Source organism: Gracilinanus agilis, chromosome 4 (assembly GCF_016433145.1).
Source record: "Gracilinanus agilis isolate LMUSP501 chromosome 4, AgileGrace, whole genome shotgun sequence".
Taxonomy (NCBI): domain Eukaryota; kingdom Metazoa; phylum Chordata; class Mammalia; order Didelphimorphia; family Didelphidae; genus Gracilinanus; species Gracilinanus agilis.
Window position 1 is genome coordinate 57,813,949 of NC_058133.1, and position 20,954 is coordinate 57,834,902.

The 20,954-nt window shown below is 38.3% G+C and overlaps 1 protein-coding gene across 3 annotated transcripts in view; it reads left to right on the forward strand.

Moving 5' to 3' along the window:
• PBX1 (PBX homeobox 1) overlaps nucleotides 1-20,954 on the forward strand; it is a 343,236-nt gene that overhangs the window by 308,724 nt on the left and 13,558 nt on the right. Inside the window, exons 7-8 of one of the 3 annotated variants that reach the window (XM_044676634.1) lie at nucleotides 7,532-7,644; nucleotides 8,989-9,078. In XM_044676634.1, coding sequence (XP_044532569.1) covers nucleotides 7,532-7,644; nucleotides 8,989-9,078 — 203 coding nt within the window. The remainder of the gene's footprint in view (nucleotides 1-7,531; nucleotides 7,645-8,988; nucleotides 9,079-20,954) is intronic. The other 2 variants (XM_044676635.1, XM_044676636.1) reach the window with 2 other exon arrangements.

Here is a 20,954-nt window from a genome sequence, read left to right on the forward strand (position 1 = left end):
TAAGAGTACCAGAATTGGAGTCTGAGGACCTGGATTTAAATCACCCTTGTCACTTAGTATCTGTGTGGCTTTGGACAAGTCACTAAAACTCTCCTGCCCTCACTTTTCCCATCTGGAAAATACAGTGATTGGGACAAATCTTCTCCAAGATCCCTTCCAAGTCTAAATCCATAGTCTTGTGATCATTTGATGATGTATTCCATCATAGCCTAGAATTACAGCTTTCTAAGGAGATCCTTCTGGGACTTCTTTGAGTACAAAGGTTGACTACTTATGGACAACTGAGCCAAAATTATTACTTGTGCCTATATTGTTGGACATTATATCTGGAGAAATGTCTTCATATTTTTCTGAAAGCTGGACAAAGGAAATTAAATACTCCTTCTTGTAGCTTGGAACATCAAAAGATAAAAATCTTCTAGAGAAAAGAAATCTTAAATAGGCTTTTCTGTACTTTGCTCCTAAAACAAACACAAGATCGTTGCACAGATAAGTCAAGAGCTTACAAATGCTCCAACTTCAAATGAGATGCTTGCCCTGATGAACCAAATAGATAATCAGTGATTTCAAAGGGAAACACTCTAATTGAAGTTGGAAGCAATTTTAAAATGACAGATGGATGAGTGTTAAAATGATGTGGGCGAGTTGGAAGTTTTTCAGGGTCAGGTGACCTGGGAACTTTGTACGTCTTTAGAGTGTGCTGGGTATGGTTATTTTCTGGGTGTCACTGGGGTCTTTCTTCTGAAGTCTTGTGCAAGAAAGGTACTTTTGTTATGTGAAGAGAACATGTCACCCGTCACTTTGAACACATTGTAGAAAAAAGAATTTCACCCTTTAGAGTTTGGTCAGTGGTCAAATTAACTGTGTGAGAATGGAACACCTACATTTATTGTAACAATAATAGCTAGCTAATAGCTAAATAGTGCATGAAAGTTTGCAGAGAACCTTTACCATCTCATTTGAGATGATCGCAAGAGGCAATCCGTACGAGAACAAAAGATAGAGAATGAGAGAAGGGGAAAATGTCTTTGAAAAAAGCAAATGCAAAAATCACAAATTTGGAAAGTGTTTTTCATGGGAAGAAAGTCCAAATAAATGTTTCTACATATTCCTCCCAAGCACCAGTTGTCACGATGTCCACAGTCCATTTGCAGTGACCTAAGGGATGCCATTCCCATGGCATCTCTGTTTTTTATTTTGACAGGGAACATAATAAGCTTCATTATCGTCATTTCTTCAAAAAGAAAGTCTATATCTAGAGATTTCTATCTCTCAAAGGTAGTGCAGTATAGTGAAAGTGGAGCAAAAGACTCAAATTCATATTTCAGCTCTGCTGAACCTATTCTCTATGTGAATGTAGCCAAAAATACTGAATGAATGAAAAAATATTTATTGTGTTTACTAAGTGCCAAGCAACAAGCTAAGCAATTTGAATTGAAGAGTAAAACAAATCCTACCATCAATAAGCTCAGATTCTCAACTTCTCAGGGCCTTAATTTGCTGAACTATAAAATGAAGGGGTGGTACGAGATTGTCTTTAATGGCCCTTCCCTTTGAAGGCCTTTTGGCCATTACCAGTGGAGCCCTTTGAAAGTCCCATTGAATTAGCCAGAAGAACAGTGCTGTGTTGAGGTTTGAAGTGGCTCAGACTCCCAAGTAAGACTGAATGTTCAGATAAGGCAGTGTGACTGGCTAAATGCTGCCAGGGGCATGGAGACCTGGAAGCCTAGAATTCTCTCATTTTGTTTAACTCTTTGAGTGTCAAAGATGGTGGCAAGTTTATCTTCACATGCAGCCAGCCTCTCCAACACTGTGAACAGATGACATTATAGGTCCAGTGACTGGCCCCACATAGCACTCACTCCCAGAAAGCTTGGAGACTTGCAGAATAGTGAAAGTGTAGTTCATTTGGACTTTGTCCCCACAGCTCAGCTCCCTAAAAATATTTGTACTCTACACACAGTTATGTAGGAGGTGAAGTATCCAGAGAAGCTGGCTGTGTAATAGGGATCTGTGACTCGTCTAATAAGTCCTCAGGGGACCTTTTTATTTTCTTTTTTTAAGACCAAGGGAAAGAATTCCTCCAGTCAGTGTTTCTCTCTGTCTCTCTCTCTCTGTCTCTCTCTCTCTCTGTCTCTCTCTCTCTGTCTCTCTCTGTCTCTCTCTCTCCTTCTCTCTTTTTCCTCCTCCTTCCTCTCTCCCCATCTTCCACTCACCATCTCTCTATCTCTCTCTTTTCTCCTTCCTTCTGACTCTTCTTGCTTCCCTCCTTCTCTGTTTCTACACTTCTCTATCCTTTTCCTTCTCATCTCTAGATGGAATATGGAAGGCCAGCCATGGCACCCCTTCCTGCTAAGTGTGAAACCTTCAAACCTTAACTTACACATTCTAAGGAATGTTATGTTCCACAAGATTTTCCTTCTAGTCAGTTTGTACAAAACTAAAACCAGGCTTTTGTTCACTATAGAAAGCAGGGATAGTTTCTTAATGTTAAGAGGCAAAAAGAAACAAAAGTTCAAAAAAAAAGCAACTTTAAGTCATAAATAACAGTTATATGAAGTTTATATGGAGATTAATGAAACATAGGTATTTAAGGGTCTTTTCTAGGCACCCATAATTGGTCTAGAAACCTAACTTGACCAGATAATTAAGTTTATCTTTCTGTGCTTCAGTTACTCAGTTTAGGAAATGAACATGATATTTTCCATTGAAATTGCTTCAAGATAGAGGTTAAGTTACTTGCCCAGAATCACATAGCTACCGAGTATGTAAGGCTGGATTTGAATCTAGGATTTCCCAATGCTGGGCCCCATGCTATATCCATTGGACCACTTATAAGTGACTAATATTCAAGTTGTAGAACCCTTTGAGATTGGGAGGTGCTTCTGTTTCCCCTCACTTTTTCAGATGAGGAAACTGAGGCTGAGAGAAGTTAAGTGACGTTTCTGGAAGTCACACAACTAGTATTAGTAGAAGAGAGACAATAATCCAAAGGTTGCCCAACATCAAGTCTACTCTTCCGTTGACCACAAGCAAGCTGCAAGTTGTGTTTTTCTCTCTACTATTATCAGTGGATAAATCAGTAATCTTTGTGGTGAGGGAAGTCATTTAACAAATACAGTAGAAAAGACAATTTTAAAAAATTTAATTAAAAAAATTTAATTTTAAATATTTAAAAAAGTTTCCTTTAATATGTTTTCCTTTAAAAAAAAAAACTCCAAAGCTTTGGAGTATATTGTAAAACAAATTATTTGTGGTTTTTATTATAATGTATCTGTCCACTCCACCCAACCCTGGTGCAGTATGTGCTTCTGCATTTGCATTTAGGGCTTCTTTTTCAGTGGCTTTCATTGTAAACTGTTCAGGTGGTGATTTTTCACTCTCTGCTCAGGTACCATATAGCTTTCTGTGTTTTCTTTTATTTTGCTTTGCATTTTCCCAAATCGTAGGTGAGTAGCGCCAAAGGATTAACTTCATATCAGGAAGCACTAATGAATGTAAGCTTCTTGCAGACAGGATTAAGTTTTCATTTTGTCCTTCTATCCCATACTTGGCACTAAATACTGCACTCCCCAGGAATGGAAATAAAAGAGATTGGCAGAGAGGGAAGAATTGAGTAGGAAATCCACAGTCTAAATAAATCAAGTTAGTGGAGAAGTTTTATCGCCCACCTGCACAGATAAGGCAGAGAGCGGTGGATGGAAGGCTAGGGGAGGAGGAAGGAAGTTAAAGAAGCTGTAGATCAGTGGTTCCCAAACTTTTTTGGCCTACTGCCCCCTTTCCAGAAAAAATATTACTTAGCACTCCTGGAAATTAATTTTTTAAAAAAATTTAATAGCAATTAATAGGAAAGATAAATGCACCTGCGGCCATCACTGCCCCCCTGGATCGCTGCAGCACCCACCAGGGGGTGGTGGTACCCACTTTGGGAATCACTGCTATAGAGAGTAATGAACTGAAGGGAAAACTCAGCTTTAAAAGTGCTTCCAGTAATTGGCCATCACTTTACAACAGCCTACAGGCAAGGTCCCAGATTGACCTTCTCAGCAAGCCAGGTGATTTTGCTTCCACTCTTTAAGGACCTCAAGAGGGTTCATTCAAGATTTGACTATAAATTGGGGAACTTCCGTCAGGTTATCAGTTTTGCAAATAGTGTCTTTAGGTCCCCGTTTTGCCTTCAGCTCGTGTGTTTCTTAAATCATTAGTAAGGACTTCTGTCTGCTGGGTTGTGGTTTTAATCGTGTTCTAGTCTTCTTTCAGGCCACCCCCAGCCCCCAGATCCTTATCAGAGAGTCAGAGGCCATGGCCATGTTCATACATGGATGTATAGAGATGACAAAGTGCTGAGACAGCATTGCCAACAGCAGAAGGGACTATCTCTGCAATTACTGCTGTGATACAAATGCATTTGTACATGAAGTACATTGCTATGCGCATATTTATCTCTGTGTACATTAAGCAGCCAGACATATTTATAATTTATCTATGCACATATATTTTTTGAAATAATCTGTGTCAATTGCAGTATATATCTTATAAATGGCATCTCACCTACCTCCCCAGCTTCTGCCTTGTTAGTTGGCACGAATCTGGGCTCTTTGGAGAGTGTTTCCTCTTCCAGTTTTATAGTTCTGGTCCTAATTTAAAATAAACCGTCCACCAATTGTCTAACGTGTGGATATCTTGGGCAAGTTTTGAAGGGAGGGAGAAATTAAAATGACCACACTTCATGCTCTCAGACAGCGTTTGGAATTATGATCTCACTTACGTGGGAATAACACAGACCAAAGCATGTCCAATCCTGCCCATTCTGTGCCTGTCCAGAGACCTGAAAATAGCCAATATGACATGGCATCAAGCAGGGGTCTTCAAGCTGACTCATAGTGGGATCTTGGGCTGGGTTCCTCTGAGATAAAACTCTACAAGAGATGCTGGCATGAGGCTTTTATCAGTGGAATGAGTAGCCACATAAGAATCAAATGATTTGGGAAGGAAATCTAAGTCACTTCCTAACCTAGGCGGCATGACCTGCTCCATATTCAAACATCTTCATCTTCTTTTCTGTACCATAGCAGAAGAGGGGCATCCTGATAAAAGATTCTCAGTATGACCAGGGTAGTAGGCTACACCAGATCAGACAGTCTCTGCCACGTTTCCAGGCAACCTCTCTATTCTTTGTAAGATAACCCACACAAGCCATGAATTGTTTCTTCAGTTTCATTAATATAGGAAAATCCCAGGTGAGGAAATCGTTGGTAGCCTGGCACCTTACAGTCTTTTAAAGAGTTGCCCAATGCACTGAGAAGTTTTATGACTTAGCCAGGTCAGGGTTGCAGCCAGTATGTGTCAGAAGCGGGATCTGAACCTACATCTTCCTAGCTTCGAGTCCAGATCTCCCTACTAGTCCGTACTATCTCAATAGGTGATAGTTAACTAGTTATCTAGAACACTTGTTAAGGGCTTACTATATGCCAGGAAATGTGCTAAATGCTGAGAATACAAAAAAAAAAAAAAGGAATGTCTAACCATACATCCTAATGGAGAGGAAGACAACCCCAAAAATGGAGCTATAAAGAGAAAAAAATCTGAAAAAGGAGAAGTAAAACTTGGAGTGATATGAGCGTGGATGGCATGGGCACCTTTTGCAAAATAGTAGTTATGGGCAGGTATTCACAGTGAAATCAAAGGAGTGAGCCATAGGGGCAGAGATATCACCAGGATGAGAAAGCTGGAATAAAAGAGGAAAAATCCTAAGTCCCAAGTGGAGCCAGGACTAAAATGAAGATTCTCATTCCAGAGAATAAGAGGAGAACAAAAGTTTTGGACCAAGCAATTGAGCTTATCTAGAAACATTTATTTCTTGTAGCTTCTTTTTAAATAACTTCCAATGTCTTGAGATGAAAACATTTTTCCCAAATGTTTTTATTTATAAAAAATGATTAGGTAGCACTTAACAGCCATTTGACCATAAGAAAAGATGTAAATGAGCATTTCGTCTTTGCCTCTTGGTAGGACACTAACTAGTAAAATTATTGACTAATTCTTTATAGATTTCAGGTGGTTGGTGAAGACATTCTTCAGGCTAAAACCCAACTCTGGACTTGGGAATTCTCCACAAACCAATTCTCTGTGTTACAAATTTCTTTTTCCATTATCTAATATTTGGTAATAATACCAGAATGCTCTGAGAAGATAAACATAAAGCAACATAGGTTCATTTGGTTAATGGTCTGTCTATAAGTTGAGTACCAGTAACTATTATTGCCTATTAAGCAATGTGTTTTTATGGCAAGAGGTATCATTCTTTTAGCCCTAAATCCTCTAGTATGTTAGGAGGGTCATTTTAGAAGAGCTCAAATTTCTCTCATTGTAAAGAAACCAGAAATCAACTGTCAGAGCCTACGCATGAATCATTGCTGGGCGATTCCACACAGATGATGGCTGTCAAGATATGTGGGAAGGGAGCAAATTTCAGCAGTAAAGGGGTTGGAAGGAGTACAGTGGAGCTGACCTGGGCCCCTGAAGTCTCTCCCTTTCAAGCCTAATGTCATGTTTATAACCAAACCTTGCACGTTGAGCTTTCTCTCTTAATGCACTGAGCTGCACGATAATTTCCAGAATAATTCTGAGCCTTTTTTTTCCCTTCATCCATTCAAGTTGTGCTCTGTCAGGATGGAGAAGGCAGGGAAGCAGACAATAATATTAATAAAGCAGTGGCAGCTAGCTAAGACCCCACCCCAGATAGCCAAAAGTCTTTGGAAAAGTTAGTTGACTGCTCCATTCTGAAAGCCCATATCATTATCCATGATAATATTAGAAGGATCCTTTGCCCATGATTTTTGTCTTTTATTCCTCTCTCTAGGTAGATGGCAGCGAAGGGTTAAGTTTATCATTCTTCTAATGCCTTTAAGGACATCATGGTCTTTACCTTCCTGGAAATAAAGAATGGCAAAGAACTCTTAACAAAGGACAGAATTCTTAGGTGTACCATTTATTGCCTTTATGACTCCCATGTAGTGCTACTCCATGAATAGTAAAAAAAAAAATTAATGTTATAGAAGTAGCACATTCATTATGGGATTGAAGAAGTCACCTTGCTCTTGTGGGTGGCTCAACTAGCATTATCTTGCCCTAAGTTCTCAGATCTGACTAGTCCCATGGGCAGTCATGATATTGAGCCAGGTAGAAGTTTCAAGTTCCATTGGAGATCACCACCATTTTCTAGGGAGACTGAGATGAGATGAATGGAACCACTTCCCCTTTTCCAGCTTGGAAGCCACAAAAAGGATATGGTCTTGCTGGCAATATGTCATATCTTGGGGCTTTTTGCATAACCTCAACAGTTTGCAATCTTTATTGCTTGCTCTATTCTTCATTCTACTAACCAAACTGTTTTATTGTTGTGTTGTTTTTAATTTTCATTTTCATCGGGGGGGATTGCTTTGCATGATATCCTCCCTCTTGGCTGAGAGTTGCGGGGATTGATCCTTTTCCTTTCTATGATTCAGGTGCCTCACTCTTTCCTTTTCAGGTTCTTCCAGTTCTTTTAACATGTCAAACTCTGGAGATTTGTTCATGAGCGTGCAGTCACTCAATGGGGATTCTTACCAAGGGGCCCAGGTTGGAGCCAACGTGCAGTCACAGGTAGGGACCCAGCCAATGTACTGCCAAGCGAATGTGAGCCCTCCATGGTATTGGCAATTTCCCACACCTGTATAGAGAGAAAGAAAAAAAAATCAAACCAACCAACCAACCAACCAACCTCACCGCCAAACAAACCAAAAATAAAAAAAAAAATGAAAATAAAAATAAAATAAAAACAACAACCATTGTCTTGGGGAATCTCGTCCACACTTTGTGAATGCATTTGGCTCTGGCTTGACAGTTACACTAGGAAGGCAGGAGAGTTGCTTCAGGGAAAACAGTCAAGGTATTCCAATGCACACCTGGCAAGTGGAACCAATCTATGTGTTCTTTTTCACTAAAGGAAAGGAACGAGGAGTTCAAAGTGTTGTCTCGCATTTTCAGGTTTCCTTCACACGTTGGACACCAGAGCTCAAGGTCTGCTTAAAGGGAAGAGAAAAATAATAAATGGGCAAATATCTGACCATGCTGTGTTTTTGTTCTTACCTAAAAAGCCACCCAACCCAGTGCAATAGATATTTTTCCTTGATCACATTTGGAAAGGAGGGACTCGAGTTTCTTTCTGACAAGTGTATGTCCACAATGTTAGGAATTCTGTAAACAAGAAGCCTTTTCTCTTTTCCAATCATGATACTTTCTAGGAGAGGTGGAGAATTTCTGGAAATTTCTGATCCAGATGAATCCAGTTACCCACTCTGGATGCAGACCAGGAAGCATCATTGTCTGGGGTTGGCCAGCTTGTTGGTGATCTATCTGCTGGCTTGGGAAACATTGCCCTGGAAATATGTTTGGAACAATTTCTGGCCAAGTGACCAAAAAGTTGGCTATCCTCCGAAATGACTTCCCAGGTCCCCTCCGATCAGAGCTCTGGCATTAGAGAACATTGGGGAATGGAAAAGCTATGTAGACTATCCTACAGCAAAAGGGAGATGGGTAAATGCTTCAATACTCTCTCCCCTGTTCACATTTTCAAGTGTTTGATGAGTGAATCTGCTTCCCTCTTAAGTGAGGTCAACTGCTTTTCATCACACTCCTTGTGGTCTCTTTACTGACTTGAGAATTGTACTCGGAGCTGATGATGAGGTGACTGCAGGCACTTCCTTCTATTGAATCCTGGGTTCAAGAAAGGCACCCCTCAAAATGATGACACTGGTTTGGCATGCCCAGAATATATCCTGCCTTCTGATGATGATGATGATGATGATGATGATGATGATGATGATGATGATGATGTTTTTCTNTGATGATGATGATGATGATGATGATGATGATGATGATGATGATGATGATGTTTTTCTCTTTCTGTTCTGCTAATTTCTTCTTTATTGTTCTTCATCTGTTTAGGTGGATACCCTTCGCCATGTTATCAGCCAGACAGGAGGATACAGTGACGGACTTGCAGCCAGTCAGATGTACAGTCCGCAGGGCATCAGTGTAAGAAAAATAGGCATTTTTTTCCTCCTTTTTCTTTCCTTCCTTTTCATTCTATCATTACCAATTATTTCAAAGCCATAGGGCTCAGAATGCCACTTAGTAGGACTTGTCTTAGTTTTACGGTCACCTAGTTTATTGCTTCTGTATCGGTCATGCCAACGGCGGCATTCTACCCACAAAAAAGTGGGGATCGGGCAGGCTTCATGCAGGCAGCTGGCGTCTAAGGCTGTCAGACGCAATCAGTGTTTGCATAGCACCTGCGGCCACATGCATTCAGCTGAGAGGAGCTGCTAAACAGGTGACACCTAGTACAACAGTGGTAGGAAATGTCACCACAGACCGGGGCTTGGGAACTCTGGCAAGAGAGCCAGTAGCCAGAATCCATCGCAACCAGGGCCATTGTCTAAAAATAAACCTTGCTCCCATCGGTATGTAGCAAAAAAAAAAAAAAAATTAAGATGGTGAGGGGGTTGGGGGACGGGGGGACACGACAGATGAACCATCTTCTACTTGTTCTTGGGTGCGCTGGCGGCTCCTGGAGAGCATGAAAATTCATAGCGACAAGCTATATCGCACAGAGTAAAATCGATCAGACAGACACAAGGAGAACCGAGTGTAGATTCGGGACAGCAATCCAACTTCATTTCTCAGATCAATCGTCCGCCATCTCAGCAGCGGTGACAGCAAGCTGGGACGAGGGCAGCCTGGAAAAGGAGGCTGTTCTCTGGATTGGGGGGGGGTTATTTTCTGGGCTTTTAGAGGTCACAGGCAGAAGGGTGCCTCAGAACTTAAAAGATTTTGATAGGTATTTGTTTTATTATTGTTGCTATTGGGATGGCTGCAATTTGGAGAGCAATGAAGATAAAATCTTTGTCGGGAGGAATAGAGATGGATTATTTGCTCTCTTCCTCAGTAGATTTTCCTCTGCCTCCTTGCCCGTACAGGATACCAAGACATTTGTTAGTTTTGATGATGAGAGAGCAAGGTTGACCCTCTTGAGCCTGTTGAGCATCCCCATTGGACAGTCAAGTGCTTTCCTTTGAAGGGTAGCAAGAAGTGAGGTAGGAAGAAGAGCTGACATTTGGGTTCCCTCCATCATTTCAAGGGTTCCATGAAAGACTACTTCTCTAAAGTCAAGGCAAGATATCTGGAGAAAGAAAGCCTTCTAGGTAGGGGAGGTTCTCACCTGCCAGTTGGGCTTGGAAGAAGGGAATTTGAGATGATGAATTGCCTGAAAATTGCAGAGTGTGTCTATGTCCATACCCAAGCATTCTCGCACCTCTATGTAGTCCTGAATTTTTTTGTGAGATAAAGAGATGGATTTCCCCAAGGGAGTTTTGCATTTTGGCATATAGGAAATCAAAACATAGAGACAGAAACATGGCACACTCAAAAAAGGAAGCTATGAGAGTATATATGATTTAAAAGGGAATGCGGCTAACCACTCTTCTCTTTGGAACCTTTTCCTTCCTAATTGGGTAGCAGAGAAGAGAGCAGCATTCAGGATCTCAGGTTCAGCATTGACCCCTGACGTCATCTGGTGGAGCTGGGAATCATTTCTGAAGTAATGTAACTGAACATGTGCAGACAATTATGTCTGATTACATAAGCCTGCTGCAAAAACTGGGCTTGGAAATGTCATTTGAAAGAGCCTATCATTTTTCATTAATTTTTCAGTGAGTTGTATATACTCCATTTCTAGCTTTTTAATATACAGAATAAATGAGTCAAAGTCTGATCATGATAAGATATGATACTTGGGTGTCAACTTAAAATTGTCCCACCTCCCAGGAGGCTTCAGCTTATTATAGAAAGATAAATTTTCATAAAATAGTATTGTGTGTTAAGCTGAGAGGAGAGAGAGAGAGAGAGAAGAAAATAGAAAATGTGTATGTAGGGAAGTAGGGGTATTACTGCCAAGAGAAAAGGGAGAAAAAATGAGTAGAGACTGAAAAAGAAAGAAACAGAAAAGAAACAGTTTTAAGCCAAGAAATGAAAAATAAACAAATCTCTAAACTACTCACAACCACGGAAGCCTGTTGAGCTCTAAATAATACTCTTGCTCTGTAAGTGGAGGCCCATCAATGGTCTTTCCAGATTGGCTTTCCCGATATGTTGGTGGGAGCTCCACCTCCATTCAGTCCAGCTAGTCTCCACACAGAAATGCCTAAAAATTGTTAATCCAGACTTCCATGACTAAGATAGAGCAGGATGGATTTCATTATGCTATGGTCAAAAGTGCACAGCCCTAGAATGTCAGGATGCCCAGTTTCTGTCCCCTCAAGCAGTAGATTGAAATTCTTACCTATAAAGTGAGGATAACAACTCCTGCCATAATAGGAAGAGATGACACTTATTTTTAGGAGACTTTATATTTTAAAATATGTATTTAAAAATGTGTATGTATGTATAAATATATATGTTCACATAGGTATACATAGTATGCATATACATATATTACATATTCAGGATGTCCCAAAATTCTCAGTGTAGTTTTAAGCTATCTCTTTAAACACACACATACACCATATGCAGAATATTCCAAAAGTCTTATACTTATCCTTACCTAACATCATGTTCTCTCTCTCTCATATATACGCCTACATTTACATATGTGTGTGTGTGTGTAGAAGTATACACACATCTATTTATATATACATATATGAGTGTATATACTAGGTGGTGCCGTGGATAGAATATTGTTCTTGGAGTCAGGAAGACCTGAGCTCAAATCCTGCCTCAGATACTTCCTAACTATAACCTTGGACAAATTGCTTAACCCAATTTGCCTCAGTTTCCTCATCTAGAAAATGAGTTGGAGAAGGAACTGAAAACTGCTCTGGTAGATATTCCAAGAAAACCCCAAATAGGGTCTTGAAGAGTTGGACATGACTGAAATGACTGAATAACAATAACATATGCATCTATCTATCTATCTATCTATCTATCTATCTATCTATCTATCTATCTATCTATCTATCTATCATCATCCATCCATCTACTATCTATCCATCCATCCATCTATCCATCTATCTATCTTTCTATCTATCCATCATCATCCATCCATCTACTATCTATCCATCCATCTATATATCTTTCTATCTATCCATCCATACATCCATCTATCTATCCATCTACTATCTATCTATCTATCTATTTATATCTCTCTCTGTCTATCTATCTCTATCTATGTCTATTTCTTTCTGTCAGTCCATCTATCTCTTTATATATATGTATGTATATATATATATATGTCTTTCTCCATCTATCTCTCCATCTATCTCTCTATCTATCTCTCTGTCTATATGTCTGTGTGTATAACATTTAATTATATATTATGCAGATATACAGGTACTATACAGATGTAGACATTTGTAAAACATTTCATGTGTGTATACATATATATACACACATATATGCACATATATATTTCATAATACACTATAACCTCAGAAGCTCCATCTTACATAGTAGAATCTTATCTCAAATGGAAAGCAAGCTCTTTGAGGACAAGAACTATATTCTCTCTTTTGTCTTTCTGTCACCAAGAATGAAATGCTTTCTATGTGTTTAATGCTTTTTACATGAAATTGAGTCTTTGGGAAATCCCAATGGAAAAGAGCTATAAAAACCCAAAGATGAAGTAGAAGGTTCTGTGACATGTATTGAGTTTCTACATCACCTTTTCTTTTGTTTGAATGAGTTTTTCAGAACTCATCAGTGCTTTGTGGTGATGTTTAATTAAAATAAAGATTCTTTATCCCCCTTCACACCCCGTTTAAGTTTATACCTCTGGGGCACTCATAGAGTCACAGCCAGCCCAAACACCTCTTTCTTGGTTTTTATGAGAATCAGATTACGTTTGTTCATTTAATTCCCTTTCCCCAATATATTAGACAAAGGTAAAACTGATAAAGATACAAGAGACCCCAAAGACCATGGACTCTTCTCCTTTGCCACCTCTCCCATCACAGCTTTCTCCTCTTTCTCCAGTATCCTGTCCAGTCTCTAAAACCCAATTCATAAGAGACTTCCTCCCATTTGTGACATTTGTGTTGTATTGTAGGAGAACCTTTCATAAGTTTCTTGGTAGTTTAGACCTTGTGATGATTAACATATAGGTTGAGATGGAATTTCTTTTTCAGTATTTATGGGGAGAAAAATCCCAGAGCCTAACTAAACAAGGGAGCAATATATCTAGAATTGGAAAGTATGGGTTTACCGGGTTGAGTCAGCTGTTGTTGACCACTTCAGAAGTCTACATTTACTTTCTTTTTTTAAGAACCCTTACCTTTTGTCTTAGAATCTATATGAAGTCTCAGTTCCAAGGCAGAAAGTTGGTATGGGATAGCAACTGGGGTCAAGTGACTTGCCCAGGTTCACACAATTAGGAAGTAGCTATCTAAAATGCTTATGAAGAAGATCATATGGCATAAGTACTTATAGGGCTGACCTCAGAACCAGGAATACCTGGGTTCAAATCCCGCCTGTCCCATATATTGGCTGTGTGACCCCAAAGAATTAATTTAACTTCTCAGTATCCCAGGTGATTCTCTAAAAATCACAGATATGTAGTAGTTGCTAGCCTACGTTGGTAAAAAGAGTTTCCTCCCAAGAGTTCACTATGCCAATGAAATCAGAAATCAGGTTTGAAAAAATTAAAGTAAAAATATTAGACTAAAAGTACTTTACGTACACTATTATTTCATGTATTTCTAGCACCGGCTCTGTGAGATAGGTGCTACAGTCTCTCGATAAGAAAAAGAGGATAAGTAATTTTGCCATCATCACACACCTAATAGCTGTCAGAGACAGCATTTAAACCTGGATTTCTATAGCCTTCAGATCTGATCTTATTTCTGCTTTCCCATGCTGCTTTTCAAACAAACAGAACCAGGGCTCTGATATCGGCTAATTAAAAATAATCTTTATATTAGTAACAATTCCTTTTTTATGATTTTGAAAGCACTTTCATGTACATTATCTCATTTTAAATGTTACTTTTACTAGGCTTCATTTGGCAATAATCAAATTTCTTTTTTAGCAATTCAGTAGAAATTTTCAACCCAAATGAATTCAGATTAGTTACTTGGACAATTTTATTGTTTGTGACAATTTTAGAATTTCCTTGGGTTAAAAAACAAACAAAACCCCAAAACAAACCAAGATAACATCTTTCACTTTTTTCTTGTTGCTTTGATTTTGGCAATCCAGTTTTAGCTAACTGCATTATTTCTTAACCTTGCAGTTCCCAGCTTTGCAGGATATACTAAGAAATAGAGAGTATAGGAATAATTAAAATGCTCAAGTAATCCACCAACCCCAGTTTTATATAATACTTCAAGCTTAGAATTTGGAGGGACCTCAGAGGTCATCTAGTCCAGTCTTTTCACACAGTATCATGTATATATCACTCACAGCAAATTGTCATACAGCCTTTGTTTAAATATCTCTAGTGGCAGTGAACTTACTACCTCTCTATTGAGGTAGCCCATTCATTTTTTTCAAAGTTCTGTTAGGAAATTCTTTATTGAATAAAAGTATGCTATAATTGTTTATATAACATATAACAGGGCACTTAAAGGTTGTACATCATTGCAGCATAGACAAGATATGCACTTAAGCCAGAGAGAGAATTATTATTAGTGAGCATCATACATGGTCAATAAGTGAACAATATTTTTTAAATTTGTAGTTTTTCTAGTTGCATGCCCAATTCAAAATTCTTTTATTTTTAATTTTATTAATTTCTCCTTTGATTTCTAGGATTTCCAATTTAGTCTTATCTAGGAACTTTTTATTTGAACAATAGTTTTTTTTTTAAATGATTCTGTTTAATTCAACAACAAAGTAGAGATTGAACCATCCAACACTATTTTATTATTCAAGCAAAATGTTATTGAGTCCTTCTAGTTAGACAAGCATATTATATACATATTCCAGAGCTGATCACACTATGGTCCATATATGACTTCATGGCTGATAAGACTCAAGGTGGCACAGTGAATAGAATGCTGGACCCGGAGTCAGGAAGACTCATCTTCCTGGGTTCAAATCTGACCTCAGATACTTACCAGCTATGTGACCTTGGATGAGTCACTTGACCCTATTTGCCTCAGTCCAAATCACTACAGTATCTTTGCCAAGAAAATCCCAAATGGGGTCACAAAGAGTCATACATAATTGAAACAAGTGAATAACAACGTTTCTCTTCTATCTCCTTTAAGAGATTCATCCCTTATAGAATACTTGGTCTGAATAGTTCCTTTCCCCAAATCCTGAAAACACCTACTTAACTAGACTAGGCAAAATTGGGACTGAGTCAAGAGTTGCAACATCCTTCCAACTGGATGAGCCACATAGCCCAGATCCTATGACATGATTACTTAAAAAAAAAAAAAAAAAAAAAAAAAAAAACTTCCTTATGGTACAACTCTACAACTCTCAATGTTTTTTCTTCTCCAGACTAAACATTCCTAATTCCTTCAGGCTCTTCTCTCATATGGCAAGGTTCTGAATCCCTTCTATATCCAAGCCACCCTCACTTGGATTAGTTCAGCTTATAAGTATCTACCTCATAAAATATAGGACATTAATTTGCTCCTTTCAGAAGTGCCTTATCAGAAAAAGAAGAATGGAGAAATTGTGTGGTTTGAATTTCATTTCTCCTTATCTTTCTACTTTCTAGTGCTGCTGCTAGTGAAAAGTTAACATAGCCCAAAAAATGAAATACCTATATGGAGAAGTAAAGCCAATATCTCTATCAATTAATTAGTTATCCATTGAATAGCATCAGATTTCATTAACTACCCATAAACCTCCTGACCTTCTAATAAGTACTATATATTAGGGTTTGGGGGTATATTGAATGTTTGGTTCCATCAATAAATAATTTTTAAACACCTACTATTTGCCAGGAACTATCCTGAGATATCTGGGACACAAAAAGAGGCAAAAGATAGTCCTTGCCCTCAAGGAGCTTACAGTCTAAAGGTTCATGCATCCCTGTGGATTGTGCTATCATTTTAGAAGGTCCTCCTTGGAAACCATCAGGATATGTAAAAGAATAAGCATATTAGAATCTTCCCTGAGTTCAAATCTGTGTGACCCTGGGCAAATCATTTAACCCTATTTGTCTCAGTTTCCTCATCCCCTCAATAAGCATTTTTTAATTGATTAATTAAGGAAATTTTTCCATGGTTACATGCTTCATGTTCTTTCCCGTCCCTCCTCCCACCCCTCTCCCATAGCCAACACACAATTCCACTGGGTTTTACATGTGTCATTGATAAAGACCTATTTCCATAATACTGATATTTGCACTAGGATGATCGTTTAGAGTCTACATCCCCAATCATATCCCCATTGACCAATGTGATCAAGCAGTTGTTTTTCTTCTGTGTTTCTGCTCCCACAGTTCTTTCTCTGGATGTGGAATAGCGTTCTCTCTCATAAGTCCCTCAGAAATGTCTTGGATCATTGCATTGCTTCTAGTAGACAATAAGCATTTATATCAACTTTAAAGCCTTCTTTATAAAGCCTTTATTATTAAAGCCTTCTTTAATGAACTTTAAAGCCTTCTTCAGCTTGAGAATTTAAAGCTAAAAGGTATTTAAATCCTTCCTAAACTTGTGCACGAACACCAGAATCTCCTTAACTACACTTTCTTACTCCTTTGTTTTCTTACCTTATTAATCCAGCTGATTAGGACAGCTGGAAAGCTTTTTAAGGAATAAGAGAGGCAGCCAAAGCCCCTGGTTCCATTATGATCTCTTTGCTCTCTTGTAGCAAATGGGCAGTGTGGCTCCCTGGCTTTATGTATGCTGGTCAAGTCCCATGCACAGTGTCTGCAAGTCGAATGGTGATCACAAATATATCTCAAGAAGTTTAAATTTCACCTAGTTTAAAATTGTATCTTGAGATTGTTCTTCCTTATTTTTTGAAAGATAGAGACTGGGGAGCCTGCCAACTTTGGGTCCCAGGGGGCGAGGTTGAAATTATAGAGCAGAAGAAAGGAATTCAAGATCAACCGCCGATCGTTTGAAAAGCCAACCGCCATGAAACCAAACAAACATGCCAGGCGTTTATAATAATAATAAGCATCACATCCTGGAGCCTTCTTGGCTCTTCGTGGCACTAGCATTAGCCGCAGCCAGTTTCATTGGCCTTGGTCCTGGCGATGTGGTTACTAAACAGAATCATGTGCCCAAATGCCATATATATACGTTGGTCTGTAAGGAACTCAGAAGGATTGTTTTTCTGGGTCCTAGGCTGTGTCAAAGATGGTGGCCACATTTCTCTGTGGATTCCTAAAAGAGTCTCTTTTTGGCTCTTCTCCCCATAACTTTGTGCAGCTTAACTCTAGGGCTGGAAGTCTTCCATCTTCCTCTGTGGGAAACTAGAAAAACAGCCGAAGCCAGAGGAATGTGTGACACAATGAAAAAAGCAGTGGGCTGGAAAGTGGGAGAGCTGTGTTCTGGTCCTCGCTTTGCCACCTGTCCAAGCTCCGGCAAAGTCATTTCAACTCTTTAGACCTATTTATTCATCTGCAAAATGAGGGGGTTGGTCTCCATGATCTCTCAGGTCCCTTCCAGCTTCAGCATCCTCCAAGTCTGTGCAAAGCTGGTGGTTTGCCATTTCTGAGGAAGTACATGAAGAAAAGGGAAAGGCATTCAAGACCACAAAGAAAGGGAGACTTTTATTTTCTCTGTTTTTGAAAAGTTAAGACACAGAGATTTCCCATGTATGAACACAAATACATGCAATACACTTTGCATGTGGAATTAGCATTGATGAACTATCCATTTGGCTCTACAACTCTACTTGCTCCTCCAGGCTGAGATCCTGTTCAGGGGGGCTCACTGCAGCAAGTTAGCTCAGCCTTCCCCTTTGCTCTGATAAACATGGCCAAAGCTTCAAAAAAGCTAACTAGAAACTAGGCGTGTCCCTGATGGGGTGATGTAGCCCCTCTAGGAATTCAGTAGATATTAATTGAATCAAAATGTTAGAAGCAATCACATGGATTTCTGGAGATGGGCTCAGTCTTTCTCTTTCTTTTCTCTTGCCTGGTGGCTGGGTGAGCCCACATTGCTTGTCTCACAGCTGAGGCCATTTTTCTTGTGTACTCTTTTACACATTTCCCTTTGGAATCTTAGTCGAATTTTAATTTGGGGGGGAATCTCTTGTCTTTTTAAGTCATCCTGGCTTCTTTGGCTCAATGAGGAGATCAAAGGTCATCTAATGTAGCCTCTTTGCCTCCATGGAGGTAACAAGCCTTAGACAATGCAATGCAGATGGCTAGCTCCCTTCTTTTTAGAGTAATTCAGGAATAGAGATAGTGTAAGTTGTTTTCTGTTACATGAGGTTTTTGATAGGGTACATGTTTAAAATTATTTTATAACTATCCATCCCCCTAAAAATGTTTCACAAACACCAAATTAATCACATCCCTGATCTATAAAGAAACAAACATTTATTGCTGCTATAGATTGCAAAGTAAATTATTTTAGTAACTCTTTCTAGAGGCTTAACTTACAGTTCATAGATATGTACCCCCATATATTTGTAAGGTGAATTATTTCAGTAACTCTAGGGGCTTAACTTACAGTTCATAGATGTGTATCCCCAAATATTTGCAAGGTGAATTATTTCAGTAACTCTTTCTAGGGGCTTAATTTACAGTTTACATAGGTGTACCCCCACAGAGTCCAAATGATTAACCTTTCCATAAATAAAATTAAGAGACAGATAGACATTGTTTTTGACTCTACTTTTTTTCTAAAAAAACAAGTGAATATGCTTGTTTTTCTTTTTTTCTTTTTTTTACTCTTGTTTTTCTTAAGACAGTTGAGTATGCATAAGATTTGCCTATATTAAAATGACAATATAATTTAGGGCAAGATTTAAAGACATAAAAACTTTTAGGTACAATTTGATCCCTTTTTCACTAATCTGTGACTCTCATCACAATTTAGTCTATAGCCTTGGCTTCTCTTCAGACCCTAGATAGTATCTAATTTGGCATGAACCATTTCTTGGAATTTAAAATTTTTCAAGATTTATACATCACTGTCCTGACTTTTAATGATGAAATGTTTCAGGAAGTTTGTCTCAAAAACCTTGGCCAGCTGCTTCTGTTCATTAGCCATTCTTCTTTTTGGAAGGATAAAACTTTAATACTTAACTAGAATTTTAACAGAGGGCTATTAATTTCCCATCTGAACATTCTGAGGGGTTCCTTTTTTCTTTCTTTTATCTCCCCTTTTCTTATAACAAAAACAAAAAGAGAGGGGAAGAAAGGGTAAATCGTGGTTATTCTATGTGCATGTCCACAATGTGTATGGTGCTTGTTTTCAAGGGAAACCTTTTCTGAGCCTCTTTCTCAGCTTGCTATTAAAGCTTGGAGCTGGAAGAAAAGCTAATTTGCATTGAATAATTAAGATTATTCATTAACCGCTGCCCTTTGGAGCAGTAGTTTGGAAGCTTGGCTTTTAATGTAGAGTCAGCCTGCATGTATCTTTTCCAGCACATAGAGCTTCAAACACATTTAAACAGAATATAGCAGGATTTCTAAAATGAAATTCAGAGTGGTTTCATCACATGCCATGACCTCAAAATTGTATCTTTTCACTACCCAGTCGTATTTCTTTATTTTCTTTCTCTTGGTATGTTTTACTTTCTATCTAGTTCATTTCCCAACTCTTGTACAATCTTAAATGCCTGCATTAATGCTGTCCCAAAGTCTCTCTTTACAAAATATAACCATTCTTCCTCTCTCTCCCTTTGTGAAGACACCATAAACTTAATTTATAATCACATTTGTCTACTTTTTCAATTCAGCCAACCAATTTATCAGAAATTCATTAAATGCCTTCTATAAATAAGAAACTATTTTCTTTTTCCCCCCTACAGCAGGGTTTTCTTTTTTTTTTTTTTTTTTGTAACCAACAGACTTCTTTCCATGACTATTTGTTGCACTATTTTCTCTTCCTCTCCAACTGTCATTGGAGAATGTATTTAATGCCCAACCTTGAAGTTTCATCTACCTTCTTCCTTGTTGATATGTTCCATTGTTCATTATTATAGTAAAAATATTTTTCTTTTGGTTTAAGTCAGAGAGTCTCAAACTTCTTTTCTGTGTAATGGACCTCTTTAGTAGTCAAGTAATATCTGTGGACTGCTTATTAAGATTAACATTTTTAAATGCATAGAACAGTGATTAAAAAGAAAACCAATTCAATTAAAATACAGTTATAAAAATTTGAAAAATCCACTGACCCCAGGTTAAGAATCCCTGGTGTAAGCTACCTCTTTCTGGGATGGAATTCTATTTTTTTCTTGATTGGTGTTGATTGGAGATGGAGAAATAACAATTAATCGATATAGCCAAAGAATTCTCATATCTTTGAAACTTTATTAAGTTTATTTATTAAGAAACTTTCATTAGTTTTCTCTTCTCTAAGCTAAACAACTCTTCACTTTTTAATTATTCCTCAGAAGACCTGTTTTTAATCCCTTTGATTTTAATTGTCCTTTCTATCTTATTCAAAATCTTTTAAATAGAAACCATAACTATTCTTAGTAATAGGAATTGATATCCTTTCTTACTATTGATCAACTCTGTTGCATAGCTTCTCAGAAGTGTATATATCTTCCATCCTTAAGGTGATTGTTGATTGTTGAATGTTTTCATGTAGTTTGGTGCTAAAATTTTATCCTATGCACATATAATAAAATCCTCCATACATGGGACTAGATTCTCATCCTAGAAAACTCTAAGCATAATATCCTATAACCTGATATGTACTTTAGTCCTTTAAGAACTTGTCTTTTTTTCCCATATGGGTAGTCTCTCCACTGACATAGATACATGGTCT